The sequence below is a fragment of the Theropithecus gelada genome, unplaced genomic scaffold, assembly GCF_003255815.1.
Source record: "Theropithecus gelada isolate Dixy unplaced genomic scaffold, Tgel_1.0 HiC_scaffold_16163, whole genome shotgun sequence".
NCBI classification, from domain to species: domain Eukaryota; kingdom Metazoa; phylum Chordata; class Mammalia; order Primates; family Cercopithecidae; genus Theropithecus; species Theropithecus gelada.
In genome coordinates this window covers 56,525-78,981 of record NW_020257950.1, presented here as the reverse complement: position 1 = coordinate 78,981, position 22,457 = coordinate 56,525, and the positions used below count along the sequence as shown (strand labels likewise).

Below are 22,457 nucleotides of genomic sequence, written 5' to 3'. Positions count from 1 at the left end.
GTGTGACGGTGACCGTAAGATCAGCCCTGGTGTCTCACTCACCTGAGCACAAGGCCCCTCTGGATGGTGGTCTTCATTTTCTCCGTCAGGTGCTCCACATTGGACTGGAAAAGAGTATTTTGTTAATCAGACAATAAATTTCTGCTAAGCACCTACTGTGTGCCAGGCCCTGCAGGGCGGGAAGTGCCAACCACGCGTGGTGGTGAGCGTGGCCAAGGAGGCTGCAAGCTCTCACAGCTCGGGTCTCGGGGAGCCTCCCCCAGGCGGCGAGAGCACGTCTGCCGCAATGAATGCCGAGCACAGGGCACTCAGGTGAGCAGCCCTCACGGGGGCCACTTGAAACGCCTTCTGGAATCAACAGGGTCCCTCTGAAGATGATAATTCCGTGACTGGCCTAGTGCTCATTCATGGCTCTATTGCTCCTTATTTATTTTCTTGACGATGTTCTCTTGGCGCTCTCAGGAAAAGAGCGACCTATGGCCTTTATATGGAATCTTCTATGATGGCCTGATGAACAGTGTCTGACCAGAGAATTTTGTAAACTCTCATCCACACACAGATTTCTTAAGGAACAGATTGTCTTAGAAAAGAGTAACATCCTATATCAGATCATCTTGGGAGGATTACAAGAGGGAGGTAATTCTCTAATGACTTATCCTAAGAAAATGGAGATTTTTTACATCTAATCAATCTGTCGCTGGGCACGGTGGCAGAATTTCACAAAGTAGGAGCCTGGGCGCAGTTGCTCACGCCTGTAATCCCAGCTCTTTAGGAGGCCAAGGCGGGTAGATTGCCTGAGGTCAGGAGTTTGAGACCAGCCTGGCCAACATGGTGAAACCCTGTCTCTACTAAAAATACAAAAATTAGCCGGGCGTGGTGGCGGGTGCTGTAGTCCCACCTACTTGGGAGGCTGAGGCAGGAGAATCACTTGAAGCCAGGAGGCTGAAGTTGCAGTGAGCTGAGATTGTGCCACTGCACTCCAGCCTGGCTGACAGAGCGAGATTCCATCTCAACAACAACAACAAATCATAATTTCTCTTCTCAAGCTCTTGCCAGGTTGAATGCTGGTGAGGCAGGATCTTTGGACAGATTTCTGAAATACGGTCATGAGTCACATAACAGGGGAATATGTTCTGAGAAATGCATTGCTAGGTGACTTGAGCCTTGTGCAAACATCCTACAGTGAACTCTCACAAACCCAGGAGGCAGGGCCTGCCGCACACCTGTTGTTCCTGACTACAAACCTGAATGTCTGGGACTGTTGAATACTGCAGGCAATTGTGTATCTAAACATGTCTAGATGTAGAAAAGCACCGTAAAAAATATATTTTTATATATATATATTTTAATATATATAATCTTTTAATAAAAGATAAAAAACAGTACACCTGTTTGGGGTAGCTCCATTATCATCTTAAGGGACCCACCGCTGACAGAAACATCGCGATGCAGTGAATGACTCCACAAATATTTAACTTGACACAGTGAAGAAATTCGTGATTCACATGTCACGTAATTAGCGACACCACCAAGGCCCTTTTTACTTGATCTATTTGGCTCAGAAACAAGTAACATCCTAACTTTTTAAAAGACAATGGTGCTGGGCACGGTGGCTCACACCTGTAATCCCAACACTTTGGGAGGCCGAGGTGGACAGATCACGAGGTCAGGAGTTCAAGACCAGCCTGACCAACATGGAAACCCCATCTCTGCTAAAAATACAAAAATTAGTTGGGCGTGGTGGCATGCGCCTGTAATCCCAACTACTCGGGAGGCTGAGGCAGGAGAATGGCTTGAACCTGGGCGTAGGAGGTTGCAGTGAGCCGAGATCGCGCCACTGCACTCCAGCCTGGGTGACAGAGCCATATATAACATATATTTATTTATATAACTAAATAAAGACAATTGTTCAAGTTGCATTTTATCTGCCAAGGCCTCTCATCCTGCATGGAGTTTAGCAACTTTGAACACTGCAGGGTCCAGGCCTGGATTCTGCTGTGCCATCCAAGCAGGGGCAGACCCCGGGTTCGGCGACATCCTTCCCTAAAAGAGCCACAGATGCCAAAAAACCACGGCTGTGTCTGTGTCTGTGTCAGTTCAGAGGCAGACGCAGCATCAGCGGCCTCAAGATTTAAAAGAAGCTGCAGCAAGCTTCAGAGCCAGTCGCAGACGTGGGTGGTGACTGTCAGCGGAGGTGCTCAAATCGTTTGTGACAGAAGTGAGAAAACATTACACAACAGACTACATCAAAAAAACAAGCTTGTGTTTCACACAAGAGACTAGAAGGTGTCCTCAACCAGGCACATCCGCCGTCACCTGACACTGAGGAGAGGCACCTGGGCGATGCAAAGGGCATCAATCGTGGCGGGTTCTGTAGCACCTCCGTCTCCAAAACCCCTAGACACGATGATTCACTCCACAGCACCGAGTGGATCCAAAGGGGACGGTCCCCCAAGGCCAGCCCCCGTCACATACCTGCAGATCCCTGATGTCAAAGGGCTCTTCGAAAATGTATGCAGCATCGGCTCCGGCCGCGAGCCCCCCCATGTTGGCCAGGTAGCCACAGTAGCCGCCCATGGTCTCGATGATGAACACGCGCCGCTTGGTTCCGCTGGCAGACTGCTTGATGCGGTCGCAGGTCTGGTCACAGAGAAAAGATCAGTCACTCCAGCCCAGGGCCAGGGTGCACCCACCATCCCAGAGCTCCCCGACCAGTGAGTGCAGCAAGCAAGGCCCCCCACCGCGCCTGAGCATGCGGTCCCAGCATCGCAGAGGTGAAGGGTGTGCAGCAGCTGGGATGTGCCCTTGGAGTGGGTGTGAACATGCCCCCCCACCCCACCGTGGCAGCCACCTGGAGGTGACCTCGATGACCTGTGGTGGGGGCCTGGCCATCTGCCGCTCCCTTCTCCCAGGCCCCATAGGAGGAGACTGAAAAGACGACCCCACAAGCCAGCTCACTCCACGCTGCTCTCTGACTGTCCCTGCTGAAGCAGCTTTCACCTGACACGGACACCGTTAGGTGTGAGCTGAGAAGTTAGGGGGCTGTCACCTGCCAGCTTAGTCCATGGGAACAGCTGTGCTATTCTATTTTCTTCTGTTAAAGCTCCCTATGATTTTAGAGCTGTGGCCATCTTCCATCCATCAGGGAATGTTACATTTATAGAAACTCTACTCCAAGGCAGACGGTGGTTCTTAGACCCAGGCACCTGGGGAGTCTTTCGGATGCATAGGCATCAGGTCCCAGAGTGAAATGTTTGCCATCCGCCCTCCACGAGGACCCAAGCTCAGTGGGGAGAAAAACAGCAGAGAAATGCATGGACGCCTTCCCACCCACACACCAGTCCGGGCTGCAGCACGCTTTCCTGGGACTCTGCAAAGCCTCTCCCTGGGCCTCAGCTCCCACCCCAGCACCCTCCAATCTGTTCACAGACTGGAGACCCATCTATAAAAAACATAAATCTGATCCAGTCATTCAAAACCCTTTGCTCACTTCAAGTACACGTCAAGCCTTTCTTGGGAATCCCTGGCCCCGCCTGCTTCTGACACCAGGTTACGCTCTAGCTCCAGCCACCCCAGGTGGGGCCTCTGGATATGCCGGCTGCTGTGTGCATTCAGGTACAGTGGTGGGCGGGAGAGCAGCCCCCAAAGGAATCCCGGTCCTAATACCTGGAACCTGAGAATGTTCCCTCATGCGGTGATAAAGGTGAATCCTGAGGATTACCCAGGTGGGCCCTAAGTGCCACCACCTGCATCGGCAGATGAGGGGTGCAGAGGCTGAAGGCCCTGGAGCAGGATGCTGCACACCCACATGGGAGGAGGCAGCGCCACGGAACAAGGCGGGCAAGGCCCGCAGCTCTGGGCACCTGAATGGGCCACGAGGGACTCTCCTGGAGCAAACACTCTGGCCTCAGCCCATGGCTCCTGCCCTCCAGAGCTGTGGGAGAGCGAGTAATATTTTCCAGCCCCAGGTGTGTGGTCAGGGTCACAGCAGCCATGGGACACACACAGGCACCTTCCTCAGCTCTGACCCAGAGGGAAATGCCATTTCCTCAGGAAAACGCCGCCTGGTTTCTAGGACCACAAAGTTCCCTCTGTCGGGGGCTCTCGGGGCACCCCATGTCCTCTCTTCATAGAAATCACCTCAGTCTCTCCCTGCAGTTACCTCGTGGTTATTTGACTTGCAGTCCTCACTAGGCTGCAAATTCCATGAGGGCAGGAACTGTGGGCTGGGCTTACACCACTGCACCATCAGCAGCACCCGGCCAAGCCCCTACAGCAGGCATACAAGAAATGCTTGTCTCTGAATGACATAAGCACAGTATTCCCCAGCCAGCCAGCCATCTGTCCGTCCATCCGTCCATCCTGGTCAAGGGCTGATCCTGCAGGATTCCCTAACCGGCCTCCATGGGACTCAGCCAAGAGTAAAAGCATGAAGTGGGGGTGTGGACTTGAGACTGGGGGCCACATGAGAGTCTGTGCACCAAAGTTTAACACCCACTGGGAAATTTTCACTTGAGTACTTCGGATGAAATTTAAAAGTGCACTTTGATGAATAAACACAGGCTTGATTAAACCATTCCAACCTATACTTTGTTTCTTTGGCAGATTCTTTTCCTCCCAAAATAATTGGTTGATGTATTCAAAACTGAACACGGGCTCTAGTTAGCGGGCCACTTTGCATTGCGTAGAAGCCGAGATGGGGAGATAAACAGGCAATGGGAAGAATTCCCGTCTTTGTGCTTAGGAAGGACAGAGGACAGAAGCCCATCAAGGGTCCAAAGAGCCCACCACTGCCTTCTCGAAGGGCCAGTGCAGCATTCTGAGAGTTTCACTGTTCCACCTATACTGGGTCTCTCTCTAATTGTGATCTAAGACTTAGGAGGCCATAAGGCTTTAAGACTTGCCCTTCGTCTTAGAGAATCTCGGCACAGGAAGGAAAACGTGGGTGGGGCATCAGGACCCCCAGAGGCACAAAGCCTCATGGGTTATTTTTCCAACTGAATCTCCCCCACAGCCCACCCTGAGGTGGGGAATTACTGTCACTCATTCAAAGAATGACATCAACCGCTTAAAGGCAAAAGAATTCTGCAGGTAAGCAGCTCTCCCAAGAGGCTGATTTGTGCCCCAGCATGTCTGAGTCCTGCTTCTGCCAGGCTGCTGCTGTGGGTGCGTGGAACAGCACAGCCGTGACACCTGAGCCACGCCCCCGACCGTGTGCTCCTCTGAGTGTAAACGCAGTGACAGCTGCGACGGAAGAGTCCGCCTTTGCTGGAGCTCAGATACAGCTTTCCTGAACTCTCTCATTACCTAGATGGTGTCTTAAGCCTGAATTAGCTTCTAAAAATAGCAAGTCACTCCGGTGGTGCCTCAGGCAATTAGTCAAAGTAGCACTGACAAGAAGGCGGCTGATCCCAAGCATGGCCCTGCCTGCCTGCAGTGTTTCACGGAGGCGCCTCCCTGGCTTCCGAGTGGACAGAAGGATGGCAGAGGGCTGAGTCCCAGGCCCGGCACGTGGACAGCAGCTGTGAGTGGCACTCGTCAGGCAGAGCCTGTGACCTCAGCCATTCTTGCCACACAATGGGATGTGCCCGGCAGACACAACCCCCTGCAAGGGCACACACACAATCCTGCTAGGAAATTCCCCAAGGAGTCCCATGGGAGCGAGAGCCCCAGGTTACAGTTCAAACATCACCAGCACTTTGCTCCATGGGTATGGTGTTAAGAAACATAAATTGGTGGTAAAACATAAGGTGGTGTCTGCTACAGCGTTAAGGTGGAAAAAAGCCACTGACTTCTCTGTGAGAACCACCTTGCTCTGTGAATCCGCAGGGAGGCCAGTTTTCCCACGACTGGTATCCCTCATGGCAGCCGAGCCTCTGCTGATGTCGGTGGCCAAACGGGGCAGGGGGTGGGGGTCCCGTCCCTGCTATAGCAAGGGACCTGCAGCAAAGCACAGCCGCTGGCCGGGGTAGTGCTGCGCCACGTGCGGGGTGCGAGGGTGGAAGCACATGTGGACATCTACAAGGTGCTAAAGGAGAGCGAAGCCAGTGCTGGCCGGACCCTAATGACATTCACTGAACAGGGGTTAAGTGCGGGGCCCAAGGAAGTCCTGGGAACGAGCCGTTGCCAGCCTCTGCAAGGCCAGTACAGCACCAGGGAACATGACAGGGAGAAGCCCAGGAGAGAGATGGTCCTCAGCTCGAGTGGGAGGCACAGGAGGCTGCAGCCGACCTCACGGCCCCTCCGCTCCCTTCCCTGCACTGGAACTCAGTTCTGAAGGAAGAACCCGGAACAGAACTGCTGTTTTCCGAGGTTCTGTGCCAAGCTGAACTAAGGAGTCTCCAACAGGGCTGGGAGTTTTCACTGCGAACTTGAGCTGGTTTGGACGTGAACATCTAACGTAAAGGCCCAGCGGCTCCTCTCCAGGAGGCACCAGGCGGCCAAGCCACTGACGTGACCCCACGTGCCAAGGTGGCCACCGTCCCGTCTGCAGCTGACGACCCTCTCTGGGTCAGCTTATCAGGGACCAGAGGGGCCACCATGCAGGTGTCAGCACCACGCCCATGACTGGCAGAATCCACTCCTCCCAAAGCACATGTTGGTGAAACTGCCTGCCCAGGAGGGCATGATCTTGGCTCTCTAAAGAACCTCTCGTCTCACCAGGAAGGCTGTGGTTCCAGGCAGTGGCCCCCAGTGGGCACGCCTCTGTCCCAGAGCTCGTACGTACCAGGCACTCAAACCCCTTCCTGCAGGCTCCCACAGCTGACCCTGCAGCCTCGCTACTCAACGCAGGCGGGAGAGGCAGGCTTCAGAGAAATGGTGCTCACCACTACCCTAGTCTAGCGGGGATAGAAACACGACCCCAAGGACTGGCTATATCCTCTCACTTTTAATCAATAAACACAGGTTCTCCCTAAGGCAGAGAAGCTAAAAAGTTTACCCTGTTCTGGCCAGTGTGACCGACATAAAGCCAAGCTAGCAAAGGGTGGGGGGGGAAGAGTAATAATAAATCTGGCTCATTCTTAGCACACTGTTAAAATAAATGAAAGAAAGCAATGGGAGGACACGGGGTTCTCTTACCTGGACAATAACATTCAGGCCAGTGTCGGCGCCCAGGCTTATTTCTGTGCCCGGGACATTGTTGCTAATCGTGGCCGGCACCACACACACGGGGATGCAAAGCTCCTGGTGGCGGCCTCGCGCCTCGGCCATGTCGCATGCGCTCTTGTAAGCCTGAAGCAGCAGGGCCAAGCGGTTAGCGGGGGTGCCGGGTGCTCACCTGCCAACCCCAGGGCCTGCGCTGAGGTCCAGGAAGGGACAGGAGGGGCCTGAGTCACCAGGGGAAGCCCGTTCATGCGGGTCAAGGGGCCGAGGGGAGCTCTGGAGGCCATGCGGGAGCAGGACAGGCCTCGGCGACACAGGCAGCTGCCTGGGCACAGTCCGGGTCCTCATGAAAGGGGAGGCCTGCAGGCAGCACAGCAGGGTGGGTGTGAGGCCGGCAGCAGAGCAGGTTACAGGCAGTGGCGAGTTAGTTACGAGCGGGACAGCTCAGCTCTCGGCATCTCATCGTGGGTAAGGGAGGCCAGGGCGGTCAGGACGTTTAAAGGCAAAGCCAGTCCCGTAGCTTTCTGCAGGCAGGCAATGAGTGGGATGGGGCCCACAGCTGTAAGGACCACACCAAGTGACTGCCTTCATCGTGCAGAGGCGGCCTCCGCGCGCAGGCAGGAAACGAGGCAGGCAGCTGGATTACCGGGGGGCCACACTCAGCCCTGGGCCGCATCTCTGCTCTCCGGCGGGAGGCTGCCATTTCTGCCCTCGGGAAGCCGCACACAAAGCCACACAGGCGAGCAAGAACCTGAGTTGCTGCTCTGGGGTTCCACTGGGAAATGGGCTCTGGTGTCAGAAATGGGAGCGGTTCTCGAGCCCGTGTGCACCGGGGTTTTTGAGACTCCACCTCAGGGTGTTAACCAAGGTAACAGCAGGACAGGTCCACACGCTCACTGTTCCCACCTCCAAGCGGCCCCACACAGCAAGGTGTTTTTGTCATCCACTTGGTGGCAAAACCAACTATTTCTGGACTTGGATGTGTCCCTCTTACTGTGAATATCCCCACATCTGCTGCAGGAATGCTACTGTTGGGACGCAGGGTGGGGCCCACATCTCCCCGGGAGAGTTGGACAGTTAGCGACCCAGGCTCTGCAGCCCTGGTGCAACCCAAAGCACCCCAAGGCCAGGAGCCTGTGTGGGCCGAGGGCTTCGGACAGTGGGTGCAGATCCGTGGCAGGTGAGTTCACAGCGTGGTGGGTAGGAGGGTAAGGTGGGTGGGTCAGTGCTGGGTGACCACGAGGTGAGCTGTGAGAGGCGCCCCCGCGCCCCATGGCACGGCCTCCACGTCCACCCAGGCCCAGCATATGCCCAGCTCTTGGGCTGCTCTGTACAGGCTCTGCCTTGCAGGCTCTGGCCATGGCAGTTTTTGCAGGACTTCAACCCAAATGCCAGCCTGCTTCCCAGCCAGAAACACTCATCTGGGGATACTCGCTGGCCTGGTGCCCAGGATGTGGCCCTGTCAGCACCACCACATGGGGGGCTCCTTATGCTTTTCAGACAGGTGATGTCACTCCTTTACTGTGGAATACCCCAGCTCAGGACGGACCAAGACTGGCTGGACCAAGACTGGCCGCGGGGAGCTGGCTGCTTCTCCAAGAAGCCCTCGCTGGAAGCCAGAGGGTGTGGGTGACCCGGGGCCAGGAGGGGCCTGAGGCACACAAGAGGGCAGGTGGGGGGTCTCGGCTCCTTAACTCCACATTGAAATCTGTGGGAATGGCCACATTGCTGCAAATCCTCTCTCCCCTCTTCCCTGTCGCTCCTCTTTTCCTTCCTTCAGTCTCCAAAAAAGGAGAGGGAAGCTTCAAGACAGGGGGAGACTCTGCCCAGAAAAGTATAAAACTCTCAAGACCAAACACAGCCAGACCCCTAGGTCCGTGGTGGGGCCACTATGACAAGGATACTCACAAGGCTGTGGTCACCGCCACCTTCGCGACACCTGACAGCAGCGCGGCACCCACCTACTGTGTTTCTGATGTGACCTGATCAAGCTTATAGGACAGAGTAATGCACCAGCCAGCGCTAGGGAACGAAAGGAGTCCAACCGAAACGCCCTGCAGCCACATCCTGAGACTGTGTAACACCTGCTCTGAGGTATTTCATTCATTCTGTTCTGCCCGGAAGACCCACCCGCCAGCACCGCATAGATTCGGAGGGGCTGTGGTGTCAGCTAAGCATCAATGCTGGCAAGAAGCAAATCATGAGTGAGGATGAGGACGCACGCGTCCAAGAAGATGACGACTTCACCACGTCAGATCCGCCCAGGGCTTCTGAAGCGCAACACGGCCACGTCCTGAGCCAGACTCCTACTATGGAGCCCGCCCTGTGCTTGGAGGGACTTTCCTCAGCGTCCCTTGTCTCCAGCCGCAGGTGCTGGGAGCATCCCTTCTCCCAGTTCTAACCAGAAACCTCCCTGGACGGTGCAAACATCCCCTGGGGCACAGTCACCCTGATGAGAATCACCAAATTGACTGAACAACTGGAGCCATCCACAGACCTCAAACATAAATGCTGCCCAGGGCCACAGAGGGTGTGGCCGGACAGGGAAGAGACGCTCACTCCCATACAGCTCTGGAGAAAACAGCTGCCATGTTCACATCTCAGCCTCCGACGGCTTCAGGACAGTGACTGGAGTGACCCGGAGCCATCCACATCAAGTCGCCTCACGCCCTCATTTCCTGAGCTCGCCACCAGCTCCTGTTCTACAGCCAGACGAGCCCAGTTCAGACCCAAATCCAAACCTTCTCAGGATTCACGCTGTTTGGCCGTCAGTAAACAGGGCTCTGGAGAAAACAGCTGCCATGTTCACATCTCGGTCCCTCTCCCTTCAGGGGTCCACAGAGGGACCCTCAGCAGCTTTCTCATCCTTGCCCCGGCTCCCGAGCAGCTGCAGCATTTGCCAGGGTGACCTCGATCAGCCGGCGTCACTCACCCATCACGAGACTAGAACCACGGCACTGCCAAGACAGCCTCATTCCTCGGAGCTCAGGATCAGAAGGGCAATGAGGACATATATATACACTTACCAAGGTGGCTGTGCCTGGCCAACGGGAGGCTCGACTAACTACACGCTCCAGTTCTTTCTCTATTGTAATCAGTTAACTTAAGGCCCGGCGCGGTGGCTTATCCCTGTAACCCCCGTGCTTTGAGAGGCCAAGACAGGGGGACTGCTTGAGCCCAGAAGTTTGAGACCAGCCTGGGCAACACAGGGAGACCTCGTCTCTGTAGAAATACAAAAAATTAGTCGCGCACGGTGGCATGCACGTGTAGTCCCAGCTACTCAGGAGGCTGAGGTGGGAGGATCGCCTAAGCCTGGGAGGTCGAGGCTGCAGCGAATCGTGATTGCACCACTGCACTCCAGCCTGGGAAACAGAGTGAGGCCCTGTCTCCAAAAAAAAAAAAAAAAAAAAAAAAAAGAAAACGAAATTGTTTAACCTAGCTTTGAGAAACTTGAATGAATGAAAAAGTGAATTTAAAACAATTGCATAATAAATCACCAGTCCCTCCAAGGGAAGTCAAAGCAGGTGGAACGGATCATTTGTGGGGTGTTTGCCTCACGCATTTTGGTTTTCAAATTTTGATCCTACACATTTGTTACATATTTACAATCTGAAAAAAACAAGTTATTTATAGCAGAGGACACTGGCATTAAAAAGATAGATTTTCTTCATGCCTGAAAGTGTACATCACATACCACAAGGATCTATACTTTGTGTGGAAACTTCGAAATAAAAAAAGTCACAGGGAGATCAATACCAGCTTTGTCCCACATCTTCAGATGCTCAGCTAACTGCAGTGACTGCTCTCAAATTCCCCACCCATTCCCTCTGGGCAAGTTCCAATAGGTAACAATTAGGGAAAAAAGAAGCTTCAATCCCTCCCATTGCACACCCAACTTTCACAGACCCAAAAGTCCAGCTAAAGCCAGTGAAAGAGCAGTGAAAGCCATGCTGGAATCCCCTCTGTGAAACAGACACTCATGTTCACATTTCCAGCGCGAAGGTCACCTCAGAGCCGGGCCGGCCCCGCAGCAGCAAAGCCGTGACACCCGTCACCAGAATTACAGAAGCAACGTCTAGGTCAGAGATTAGTGACTGCCAAAAATAAGGTGAAAGTTGCCCCCCCAAAGCCAGTGAACACGGGAAAACCTGGGCAGGTTTCCTTCGCAAAGTAATTGAAGAAAGTTTAAGATGATCAGAAAAGCAAGAAAGGAGTGCTAAGTGTTACTTACCATATGAGCTGTATGTTAAAAGCTTGTTTTTTTATTTACCAGTGCTAGAAATAAGTTTCATGCCAAGGGTTTATAAAAGAAAAAAAAACTTTGAAAAATATTCACGAGAACTAAGTCGCACAAGAAAAATTAAAACTTGAGAATTACTGAAAAATTTTAGACATCAAATTTAAAAAAAATGAAATGCTTCCTGCATTAGGTACGGATCTGCAGATTCCCACGTGAATCACCAAGTGTGACACACAAACATGGGGATAGGCATGTATGTCTTTTAGCCGGGAATGGTGGCACGTGCCTCTGGTCCCAGGTACTTGGGAGGCTGAGGTGGGAGGATCACCTGAGCCCAGGAGGTCGAGGCTGCAGTGAGCCGAGATCACACCACTGCACTCAAGCCTGGGTGACAGAGTAAGACCTTGTCTCACAAAGAAAAAAAAAAAACAAAAAACAGAAGAATATATTTCTATATTTTATTATTGTCTCTTGGCAAAAAAAACTAAACTAACCCCAATGTTGCCTTAGATGTAATTTAATATTCTCAGTTTACAAAGGGGAAAATGAGGTCAACAGCCAAGACCAAAGAGATAACAAATGCAATGGTGCGTTCAGGGCAATGACTACAATTATAAAATATTCAGTTCAATTTCTACCCTCAGCATCAAGGCAGGGGTTTGTCATAATGGATATTGGAAGCTCAAAGAAAATTTAGGCTCAGCATTTAAAAAAAAAAAAAAAAAAGCAGATTTTAATGCTGGTGCAATCACAGGAGACTGCGGCCCAGTCCTCCTCAGCACTGCAGGTACTCACGGGCACTCCCGGGGTCTTGGCCATGCTACGTCCCCGCCAGTGGCCACACAGAAGAAGCAGCAGTAAAACTTTTTGGGAGTGAGATCAAAAATGTGCAGAGTCTAAAAACATACTTTCTAGGGGGAGAAAAAGAACGAGAAGCTCTCATTCAGGGTATTTGTAAAAGGCTGTTTCTAGCACACTGGTAGATAAAAAGGGCCGGGGCCCTCAGGTTAGCGTCAGCCGGCGCCCGCCTGGCGGGGCGCACACGGACTTACGTCGGTGATAGTGTTCAGGGCTGTGTCTGCCCCAATGCTGAAATCGGAACCCGGCACATTGTTGGACACAGTAGCGGGAACCATGACCATGGGCACACAGAACTCCTCGTGCTTCTCCCGGGCGGCTGACAGCTCCAGGAGTCCCAGGTAGGCCTGTCAGACAAGCGTGGGGGTTGTGGGGCGAGAGGGAAGCAGGGAGGAGGGGGTCTCGCTGGGAGAGCCTCAGGGAGAGCCACCTCCACCACAGCACACAGGGAGCACAGTGGGGTGTCACGAAACCACTACGAGACCAACACAAAGTCGCGTTAAGACCACAGACAAGAATACAAGGATCAGCAGGTTCTAAGCACAAAGGGTGAAGGACAAAATCAGTGAGAAGAGGCCGGGCGCGGTGGCTCAAGCCTGTAATCCCAGCACTTTGGGAGGCCGAGACGGGCGGATCATGAGGTCAGGAGATCGAGACCATCCTGGCTAACACAGCGAAACCCCGTCTCTACTAAAAAATATACAAAAAACTAGCCGGGCGAGGTGGCGGGCTCCTGTAGTCCCAGCTACTCGGGAGGCTGAGGCAGGAGAATGGCGTAAACCCGGGAGGCGGAGCTTGCAGTGAGCCGACATCCGGCCACTGCACTCTAGCCTGGGTGACACAGCGAGACTCCGCCTCAAAAAAAAAAAAAAAAAAAAAAAAATCAGTGAGAAGACTAAACCCTCATGGGTAAGAGTCTCATTTCTGAGGTTCTTACTTTGTTTTTATTTTTTTCTTTTTGAGACAGAGTCTCGCTTTGTCACCCAGGCTAGAGTGCAGTGGCGCAATCTTGGCTCACTGCACCTCTGCCTCCCGGGTTCAAGCGATTCTCCTGCCTTGGCCTCCTGGGTAGCTGGGACTACAGGCACCTGCCACCATGCCCGACTAATTTTTGTATTTTTAGTAGAGACAGGGTTTCACCATGTTGGTCAGGCTGGTCTTGAACTCCTGACCTCAGGTGGTCTGCCCGCTTCAGTCTCCCAAAGTGCTGGGATTACAGGCATGAGCCACTGCGCCCCGCTGGTTCTTACTTTTTCTAAAAGTAAATGGAAAGGTTACCATGGGACTAATCTTCACTGAATAGAAAAATATTAGGGTCTATAGTCCAAAATGTGATTTTAAACAAAATTCTAGGTAGCCACTGGACTCTGGACTCAAGAGAGAGAATGACTTCCACAAACCTGAAATACATCAAGAGCTCACTGAATAGATGAGTCCCAGTTAAGGAGTCAAGCTTTTGCTTCTTGGTTAAGTTACTTTATTGGGAACTGGGTCACTCGTAGGCCACGTCTTACCACCTGCTATTCTGCCGTTCTACAATTCTCCAGTGGCAGCTGGGTCTGGGAACCTATCATCTCGGATCGTGGCCAGTAGCCAACAAGTAGCTTAATGTTTAGCCCACACAGGGTGCGGCTCACACCTGCAAGACTGGTAAGCGGGTGAAGAGAGAAACGGAAACGTACCTCAAACCCGCCGATGATCAGTAGGGCGTTGATGCTGTGCGCGCGCATCTGCGTGGCGATCTCCTCCAGGTACTTTCCCGGGAGAACGCTGAAAAGAGCCAAATGGAGAATGACGTCAGACACCCTGAGCTCCACGCAGACCGCGGGACATCACGCCGGGAACCCGAGAAACCACGCTGGTCCCCACCCGGCCTCCCTCCCTAGTCTGTGGTTTTAAGGAGCGGTAAACGTTTGCCATTTCACACAGGCCACTGTGGCTGGCAGACGGCAGAACAATCAGGAATCTCATCTCAAAACAGTGTTTTCATGAGAAAACGGAATACAGCATTTCAGCTGATACCTTGACCTAAAAAGAACTCTGCTGCCCCATTAGAAAAAATAAAAATAAAAACTTATAATTATTAACAATAACTCTTTTTCTTTTTTTTTGAGACGGAGTCTCGCTCTGTCACCAGGCTGGAGTGCAGTGGTGCAATCTCGGCTCACTGTAACCTCTGCCTCCCGGGTTCAAGTGATTCTCCTGTCTCCTGCCTCAGCCTCCCGAGTAGCTGGGACGACAGGTGCCCGCCACCACAACTGGCTAATTTTTTGTATTTTTAGTAGAGACAGAGTTTCACCGTGTTGGCCGGGATGGTCTCGATCCCTTGATCTGGTGATGCACCCACCTCGACCTCCCAAAATGCTGGGATGACAGGAGTGAGCCACCACGCCCGGCCCGATAATTGTTTAAATGGAAATCTCCAGTTTCCAAATAACTTACGTATGCATTATCCACTATTGATCTCATTTAAAATCCCATCTGCTCATACTTGCTCTCCCTCCCCCATGCTATCACCAATGGCACATGACAGGGCTAACAAGTTCAACACCAGACTGTGCCACCCTGGATCCCATCCCAAACCCACCCAAAGGTTTCATGTTGATTGGAAGAAGTGAAGTACTTGTACTCTTGGTGGATTTATAAGGCAAAAATGTTCAGGCCTGGCCATCAGAGCAGACAAATGGATGCAGCTACTTGCAAAATTACCCTGGCCCCTAAGGTAAGGTTTCTTAAGCCTCTTCAGGACAAGCCCAGAACAGCCAGCGAGTTCTCTCTACATCCTCGAGGGCAACGCCCTGGCCAGCTTATCAAGCACCTGTGCCCGGGGAGTCGGCGGCCAGTCTTCAGCCCCAGGACACACACCGAGGGATGCATCTGCCTCTACCTAGAGCTTTACCATCTGGGGCACCGACATGCACAGCTCATGAGAACAGCCAGGAGGCAGCCGCAGAGCTAACCCAGCTCTGAGGCTTCCCAGCAGTGGCTGGGAGTACCAGGGTCCTGGCTGTAAAGCAAAGCAAAGGGTGCAGCTAACTCCCTTGGAACTATAAGCCAGAATTACGTGGAATCCATCATTTATTATATTTGCCAAAAACCACCTTCCTTCCATATGAAATCGTGATCTGCAGTGATGACAGATATTAACATTCGCACCCCTGACATGATCAAAGGTGAGAAGAACTCAGGCTTCATCTACATTTGAAAATTCCATCGTCCCCAGCGATGCAGGGACGCAAGAGTTACTATAGGTCCGAAAAAGAGATTTTTAGACTAGAATTCCTTGGGTCCTTTCTTTGGCTGTGGAAATCTGAGCCTCGAGTCACAGCTGCTCAGGGCTACTGTTCCCACCAATGCTACCTGCTATCTAGGCTGCTTTAGGGTTTGCTTAGAGTGCTGCCTCCACGGCTCCGTGACAGCACTCATCTTTATGACCTCCAAGTGGAGGCTTTAGGCTTGCCAGTTGGCTCTTCAAATGAATGGAAATATGAATTAGAGGAAGGCATTCACAAGTTACCTCCGCATCTCTTTCACGCCCTGGGATGCCTCCCCAGCTCCCTGGAACACAGGCAGTTCCACTGGAGGGAGGACCGGTAACTACCTGCACCCCTCCCTTAGGGACGCCTTTACAGGAATCACAAGTGGCATCGGCACTTAGCAATTCTCTTCCAGAACACGGCTCTTCCTTCTTCCTTAAAAGCAGGTCATAGAGTCAAGATTTGGAAGTTACCGTTTTGTCCCAAGAATGGAGCCTCCTTGGCCGGTCCAGCCCCCGACATCTGTCCAGCCGATTTCTTTGATCTAATGTGCAAACACAGAATGAAACAGCTAAAGTGAACAATGAAAGGCAAGTTAGAAAGTACTAAAAACAGCTTTCTGTGCTTTTTCAACAGGCTGCATTCCGGTAAAGATTTGAGAGGCAAGGCCGGGCGCGGTGGCTCATGTTTGTAATCCCAGCACTTTGGGAGGCTGAGGCGGGCGGATCACGAGGTCAGGAGATCGAGACCATCCTGGCCAACACGGAGAAACCCCGTCTCTACTAAAAATACAAAAAATTAGCCAGGTGTGGTGGCAGGCGCCTGTAGTCCCAGCTACTCGGGAGGCTGAGGCAGGAGAATGGCGCGAACCGGGGAGGCAGAGCTTGCAGTGAGCTGAGATCACGCCACTGCACCCCAGCCTGGATGACAGAGCGAGGCTCCGTCTCCAAAAAAAAAAAAAAAAAGATTCGAGAGGCGTGTGAGACAGCACTTATCGCGATGCCTGGATGAATCAAGGCAAGAAACCACAGCAGAGGGGCTGCGTTCTCCCTGCCTGTCAGGGCTTCTGTGTCTTACCCCCAGCCACGTGTGAGATACGCCAGCTCCCCATATCCCGCCACCGGCAATTAAAAGAAAAGTAACATGATGGTTTCTAAATTGGTAAAAGATTAAGGGAAAATTTCTTTTCTTACAAACTAGGGAGAGAAAAAGGAAAACAGATTACTAAGCAAACTAATGTAATCACAGAAAGAGGATGCGACTGCGAGGACGGCGTGGCCGCGGGAGGAGAACCTGTGGGGCTCGAACCCCAGCTCCGAAGCTTCCGGTCACGAGATTCCGGGTAAGTTCACGGATTTGGTGGACGCACTGCTATGCTGCAGTGAGATCTCCAGGTAAATTACATTAGAAAAAAGATCATTCTATATCAAAAGGTAAATATTGTACAAGGTGTCTGTGTGTGTGTGTGTATATATATATATTTGACAGAACCATATAAATCAGGCTTTTTTTTTCCACATAAATCAGTTTTGAAGGCAATATTTCTTTAAATAAAGCAAATACCAGTTTTAGGTCAATTAATCTTTACAAGTCTGAACAAGAAAGACGGGGAAAGCAAGATCCACCCAGGACAGAACGGTTCCTCGTCCGGTTCCTGCAGCTGAGATGCAGGTGGATGGGCCGACATGGAAAGGGGGCCAGCGGTGGTGGAAGGTGGATCATCTGTGTTCCCGGGGATGCCACTGCGCATCTCCCCCTAACTCTCTGCCACTCCTCAGTCTCCTGGGCTGGGGTCTCCTCTTCTCACCCCACTCTTAACAATGACGCCCTGAGGACTCAGTCCCGGACCTCCTCTCTCTCCTACCTGCACTCTGGCCCTCAGGGAAGCTCTGTGAGTTCTGTGCCTTTAACTACCACGGAGACGCTGAAGCCTCCCAAACTCACGTGCTGAGCCCACCCCTCCTGAAGATGCCGGGACACAGCGGCTTACTGCACATTTTTGGCCGCGGGGGACACACCTTCACCCCGGCATCCCCAGTCTTGTCCTCGACCGCAGGACACACCTTCACCCCGGCATCCCCAGTCCTGTCCTTGGCCACGAGACACACCTTCACCCAGCGTCCCCAGTCCTGTCCTCGGCCGCGGGACACACCTTTACCCAGCGTCCCCAGTCCTGTCCTCGGCCACGAGACACACCTTTACCCAGCGTCCCCAGTCCTGTCCTCGGCCACGAGACACACCTTTACCCAGCGTCCCCAGTCCTGTCCTCGGCCGCGGGACACACCTTCACCCCGGCATCCCCAGTCCTGTCCTCGGCCGCGAGACACACCTTCACCCAGCGTCCCCAGTCCTGTCCTCGGCCGCGGGACACGCACCTTCACCGTGGCCTCATGAGTCTCCACTCCTCATCCTTCCTGAAAGCAGTGTCTCTCAGGGCTTCCTGTCCTCTTAAGTTGCAACTCTACCCCTTCCACGTGCTCAGGCCAGGAATGCAGTGATTCTTGCCTCCTCTGTTTATGCCTGCGTGTACTTAGCAAGCAAATCCCATGTGCCCTCCGTGCCCTCAATATCTCCAGACCCTTGGAGGTTTCTTGCCATCTGCACAGCAGCCCGTCTGGACCCACCGTCTCTTGCTAGGTGACTGCAAAGCCCCAGCTGGAAGCCCTACCTCCTGCCTCTGCCTCGATGAACACCAGAGAGTCCCTTTAGAAAGCTCTCGGTGTGGGCCAGTCCCCGCTCAGGACCCCAAATCTCACATAACATCAAAGCCAACCTCCTCAGGCTGCCCACAAACAAGCTGGCCCTGTCCCTGCAGTTCCCATCCCCACTGCCCTGCGCGGGCTCGGAGCCCACAAACAAGCCGGCCCCGCCCCTGCAGTTCCCATCCCCACTGCCCTGCGCGGGCTCGGAGCCCCTGCCCCTGTGAGCATCAGCTCCAGAGCATCCTTTCCCTCCGCCTGGGATGAGTGTCCCTCGAGGGTCCCAAGAGCCGCCTGCTCATCCTCTGACCTGCAGCCTGGGAGCATCTTCCCCAGCGTGGCTGTCTGGGGGAACTCCAGCAGGCCCTCCTCCGCGTGCCTCTGAGCACTGCTGACTGTCCAGAGAGCAGGGGGTCCTCAGTCACTGTCCTCTCTCCCCGTCTAAAATGCAGTCTCCACGGAACCAGAGTTGTGCCTGCTGTGCTCACTCATTTAATTCCTCAGCCTAAGAACTCCACAAAGTCGGCGGCCGGGCACGGTGGCTCATGCCTGTAATCCCAGCACTTTGGGAGGCTGAGGTGGGTGGGTCACCTGAGGTCAGGAGGTCGAGACCAGCCTGGCCAACATGATGAAACCCCATCTCTACTAAAAATACAAAAATGAGCTGGGCGTGGTGGCGCGTGCCTGTAATTTTGGCTACTCAGGAGGCTGAGGCAGGAGAATCGCTCAAACCCGGGAGGCGGAGGTTGCAGTGAGCCGAGATCACGCCATTGCACTCCAGCTTGGGCAACAGAGCGAGACCTCATCTCAAAAAAAAAAAAAAAAAATTTCACAAAGCAGGTATTTGTTGGCTCATCAGATAAACAAAGAGCCACCAGTTCAGCCCCCCGTCAGGAGCTCAGAATCCTGTTTCCAGTCCTCCCTCGTGCATCCAGCCCAGTTGGCATCCCTGTGCCTCAGTTTTCTTGTAAGGAAAATGGGGATAACATCTTAGATTCAGTGTGAGGCTTAAATGGGTGAACACACATAAATCCCGCAGAACAACTGGGTACAGCACACGTCAAGAGGTGTTACCGGTGTTCACTAAGGTTTGTATTTCAGTGGGTGCTTGTGCACACCAGACACCACCTACTTTCCCTCCAGTGCCCGGTTTAAACCAACCGCAGCCTCCGAGACGACACCACCTTCCTTCTCACCTAATGTCAGGGTCATCAGACCCCAGAGGCACTGCCATCCCCCAGCACCTTTTCAGAAAATTCAAAAGCACATCACACCCTGGGCTCCATTTGAGGGCCCGAAACCTACCTTAGGGTGAGATTTCACTCCAGAAGCAATGCCTTAATAAGTAGTCATTCAGTCACAATGTCACAGGATCCTGGACTGAGACAGGATCCTGGACTGAGGCATGAAAAGGTGTGAGGGCCGTGGAGGGGGCCCCCCCATTCCACTGTGCTCGGAGCCAGGGGGTCTGCCCGCCTATGGCGTCGTGGGTGACTCACCTGGCCCTTGGCGAAGCCATCAAAGCCATCGTAGATGGCGAGCATCCTGTGGCCGTCGGCAATGCCCACGCGCACAGCTGAGCGCACGGCCGCGTTCATCCCGGCCGCGGGCGCCCCCACGTTGATGACAGCCACGTTGCAATTGGTCTGCAAAACAGAAGGCGGGCGAGCACTGGGTCACGGGCACACGTGAGCTCCATTTGCGGCACGCTGTGGCAGTGGCCCATGCCGAGCCAGGCCTGAAAACTGGTGGCCTCATTCAGCGAGGCAGAGGCCATGAGGGGAGGCCCGCAGGAGAGGTCGGGGGCATCGCGGGAGGCCGGCCACCGACCTTTGGGATCTGATCATCCGGCAGCTTGATGGCGAGTCGCTTGTAGGTGTTCAGGTTGCCCGCAAAGCTCCTAAAGGAAGAGGGTGTTGTTGGATCAGAGTTGGGAACACCACACACAACCTGGGGCTCATGCAGAGAAAAGCGGCTTGTCTGCCAGCACGCAATGTGTCTGCCAACTATCTGGGCAGGAGGAGGAGGCCCCAGGATTCCACGCGCACTGCAGAGCCCTTACTGCGACCCGCGGTGCTGTCCGTGTCTGGAGGAAATGGACTGAGAGAAAAGGGTATGCTTCTACACTTCGTAACTTTCTCTTGCAAAACGAGGGCCACAGCCGGGTGTGGTGGCTCAAGCCTGTAATCCCAGCACTTTGGGAGGCTGAGGCGCGTGAATCATTTGAGGTCAGGAGTTCGAGACCAGCCTGGCCAACATGGTGAAACCCCGTCTATACTAAAAATACAAAAATTAGCTGGACATGGTGGCACGCGCCAGTAGTCCCAGCTCCTTGGAAGGCCGAGGCACAAGAATTTCTTGAACATGGGAGGCAGAGGTTGCAGGGGGCTGAGATGGCACCACTGCACTCTAGCCTGGGTGACAGAAGCAGACTCCGTTTTTTGTTTTGTTTTGTTTTTAAAAGGCCACAAGTCACCTTGTGCCTTAATCTCATTAGCTCCTAAACCACCACCACCTTGCCAAAAAGGACTAATGGCAACTTTAGAAAATGATTTCTCTCTAACCAGTCACCAGGGCCTGCTACTGCAAAAGGGGTGCTGTGAGTCCTGCCTGACTTTCTGAGTTTTCAGACTGACATGGAATAAGCACAGCACAACCCCTAAGCACATTTGCAGTGGCCAGGCCCCAGGGGTGTGTGTTCCCGACAGGGCGGAGCTTTCTCCAAAGCACCTCACCTCCCTCGGAGCCGAACCGCATCTTGAAATCTCCTCTCGTCCATCGCCTTCTGCACATCCTGAGTCTTTTAAAACAATGATGAAAAGAAGAAAGAATGTGTCAGAACTTGGTGCACCATGGATGGGGTGGGTGGAGGCTGGCTCGGTCCTTCCCACCAGCCCTCTCCAGTCTGACCCAGGCCGCCGGCAGCCCCAGGGTTAATGGTCTAGACGACCGGCCACCAAGTATAACCTAATGCTGGTTGGCAGCCAGCCCCTCACTGCCCGGCTGTGAGGTCAGAGCCCCGGGGTCTGCTTAGCTCAGGAGGCTTCTAAGGAAAAAGAGGAGGTGTCACCTGCTGTTTGTGGACACAACATTGTGAAGATTTAACCCAAGAGAACAAAGCCGGAGGAAATGAAATCTCTCAGGCATGGTTCTAAGGAATTCTCAATTTGATTATGGTGGGAAAAAAAAAACAAACACACCAGCTCACTGGGGAACGCGGGACAGGAGTGAGGTCACAGCGGGCGGGGGAGCAGAGGGGCCCGGATGGATGCCCTGGGACACAGGGCTAGGAGTGATGCATGCCAGGCAGCCCGGGGCAACATCAGATCTCGGGCAAGTTCTTTCTCGCTCTAAACTTCAATTTTCTCCTCTGTAAGATGAGAAAAATACTCCTCCTTCCAGCAATCTCTAAGGTTATTCAAACATGTCAGACCCTCAGGAAGACGCCTGACAAACAACAGGTGCACAGGTGCACAGTAGTGGCTCCCTCCGCTTTAACAACAAAGCCACACAAGGGTGGTTTCAAGGTCAGGGCAAGTGACACCTACCGTGATCGTCTCTAGACAAGCAGAGACACGAGACACAGGCTCAAAATACACGTACTGCGTGTCGTTCAGTGCTCTGAGCCTTTTAAGCCTACTGCCTCTCACATGCACACAGGCACACACTAATATGCAGACACACTACCTCGAACTCATACCAACATGCACACATATGCATAGAAACATACCTGCACACACAGACATGCAGACACACGCTACCTCTCACATACACACAGATGCATATAAACATGCACGCACACACAGACATGCAGACACAATACCTCACATACATACGCATATAAACATACATGCACACAGGGTAACATGCAGACACACTCGCTCACACTCAAATATGCATAGCCATGCATATAAACATACAAACACATGCAGACACAAACTACCTCACACACTCACAAACACACACATATGCATAAACCTGCATGTACATGCATATACAGAGACACACACACACACAGACACAAGCCTTCACACACATACACACAAATACTATTTTCTCCCTTGGGCTTTTGGAAATTATGTTTCCAAGGTGACTTTCAACAAGTCCCTGCCTTGATTGCTTCATGACTTCTTTGTGTGTGTTAAGAGGCATTTACTTCAGGGTCACTGGAAAGACCCAACAAAACAGGAGTCACGAATGAACTCTGAAAAATAACAGCCGGGCGCGGTGGCTCATGCCTGTAATCCCAGCACTTTGGGAGGCCGAGGTGGGCAGATCATGAGGTCAGGAGATCGAGAC

The 22,457-nt window shown here is 53.0% G+C and overlaps 1 protein-coding gene across 5 annotated transcripts in view; it reads right to left on the bottom strand.

Moving 5' to 3' along the window:
* Positions 1-32: 32 nt before the first annotated feature.
* LOC112617401 (ATP-dependent 6-phosphofructokinase, platelet type) overlaps positions 33-22,457 on the bottom strand; it is a 61,525-nt gene continuing 39,100 nt past the window's right edge. For 3 of the 5 annotated variants that reach the window (XM_025374168.1, XM_025374169.1, XM_025374170.1), the window contains 8 exons: positions 20,894-20,958; positions 19,989-20,058; positions 19,658-19,804; positions 15,933-16,003; positions 13,885-13,972; positions 12,397-12,549; positions 2,476-2,640; positions 33-104 (listed from right to left, as the gene is read on the bottom strand). In XM_025374168.1, coding sequence (XP_025229953.1) covers positions 39-104; positions 2,476-2,640; positions 12,397-12,549; positions 13,885-13,972; positions 15,933-16,003; positions 19,658-19,804; positions 19,989-20,058; positions 20,894-20,958 — 825 coding nt within the window. In that variant the 3' untranslated portion in view covers positions 33-38. Of the gene's footprint in view, positions 105-2,475; positions 2,641-7,080; positions 7,234-12,396; positions 12,550-13,884; positions 13,973-15,932; positions 16,004-19,657; positions 19,805-19,988; positions 20,059-20,893; positions 20,959-22,457 lie in introns of all 5 variants that reach the window. The other 2 variants (XM_025374167.1, XM_025374171.1) reach the window with 2 other exon arrangements.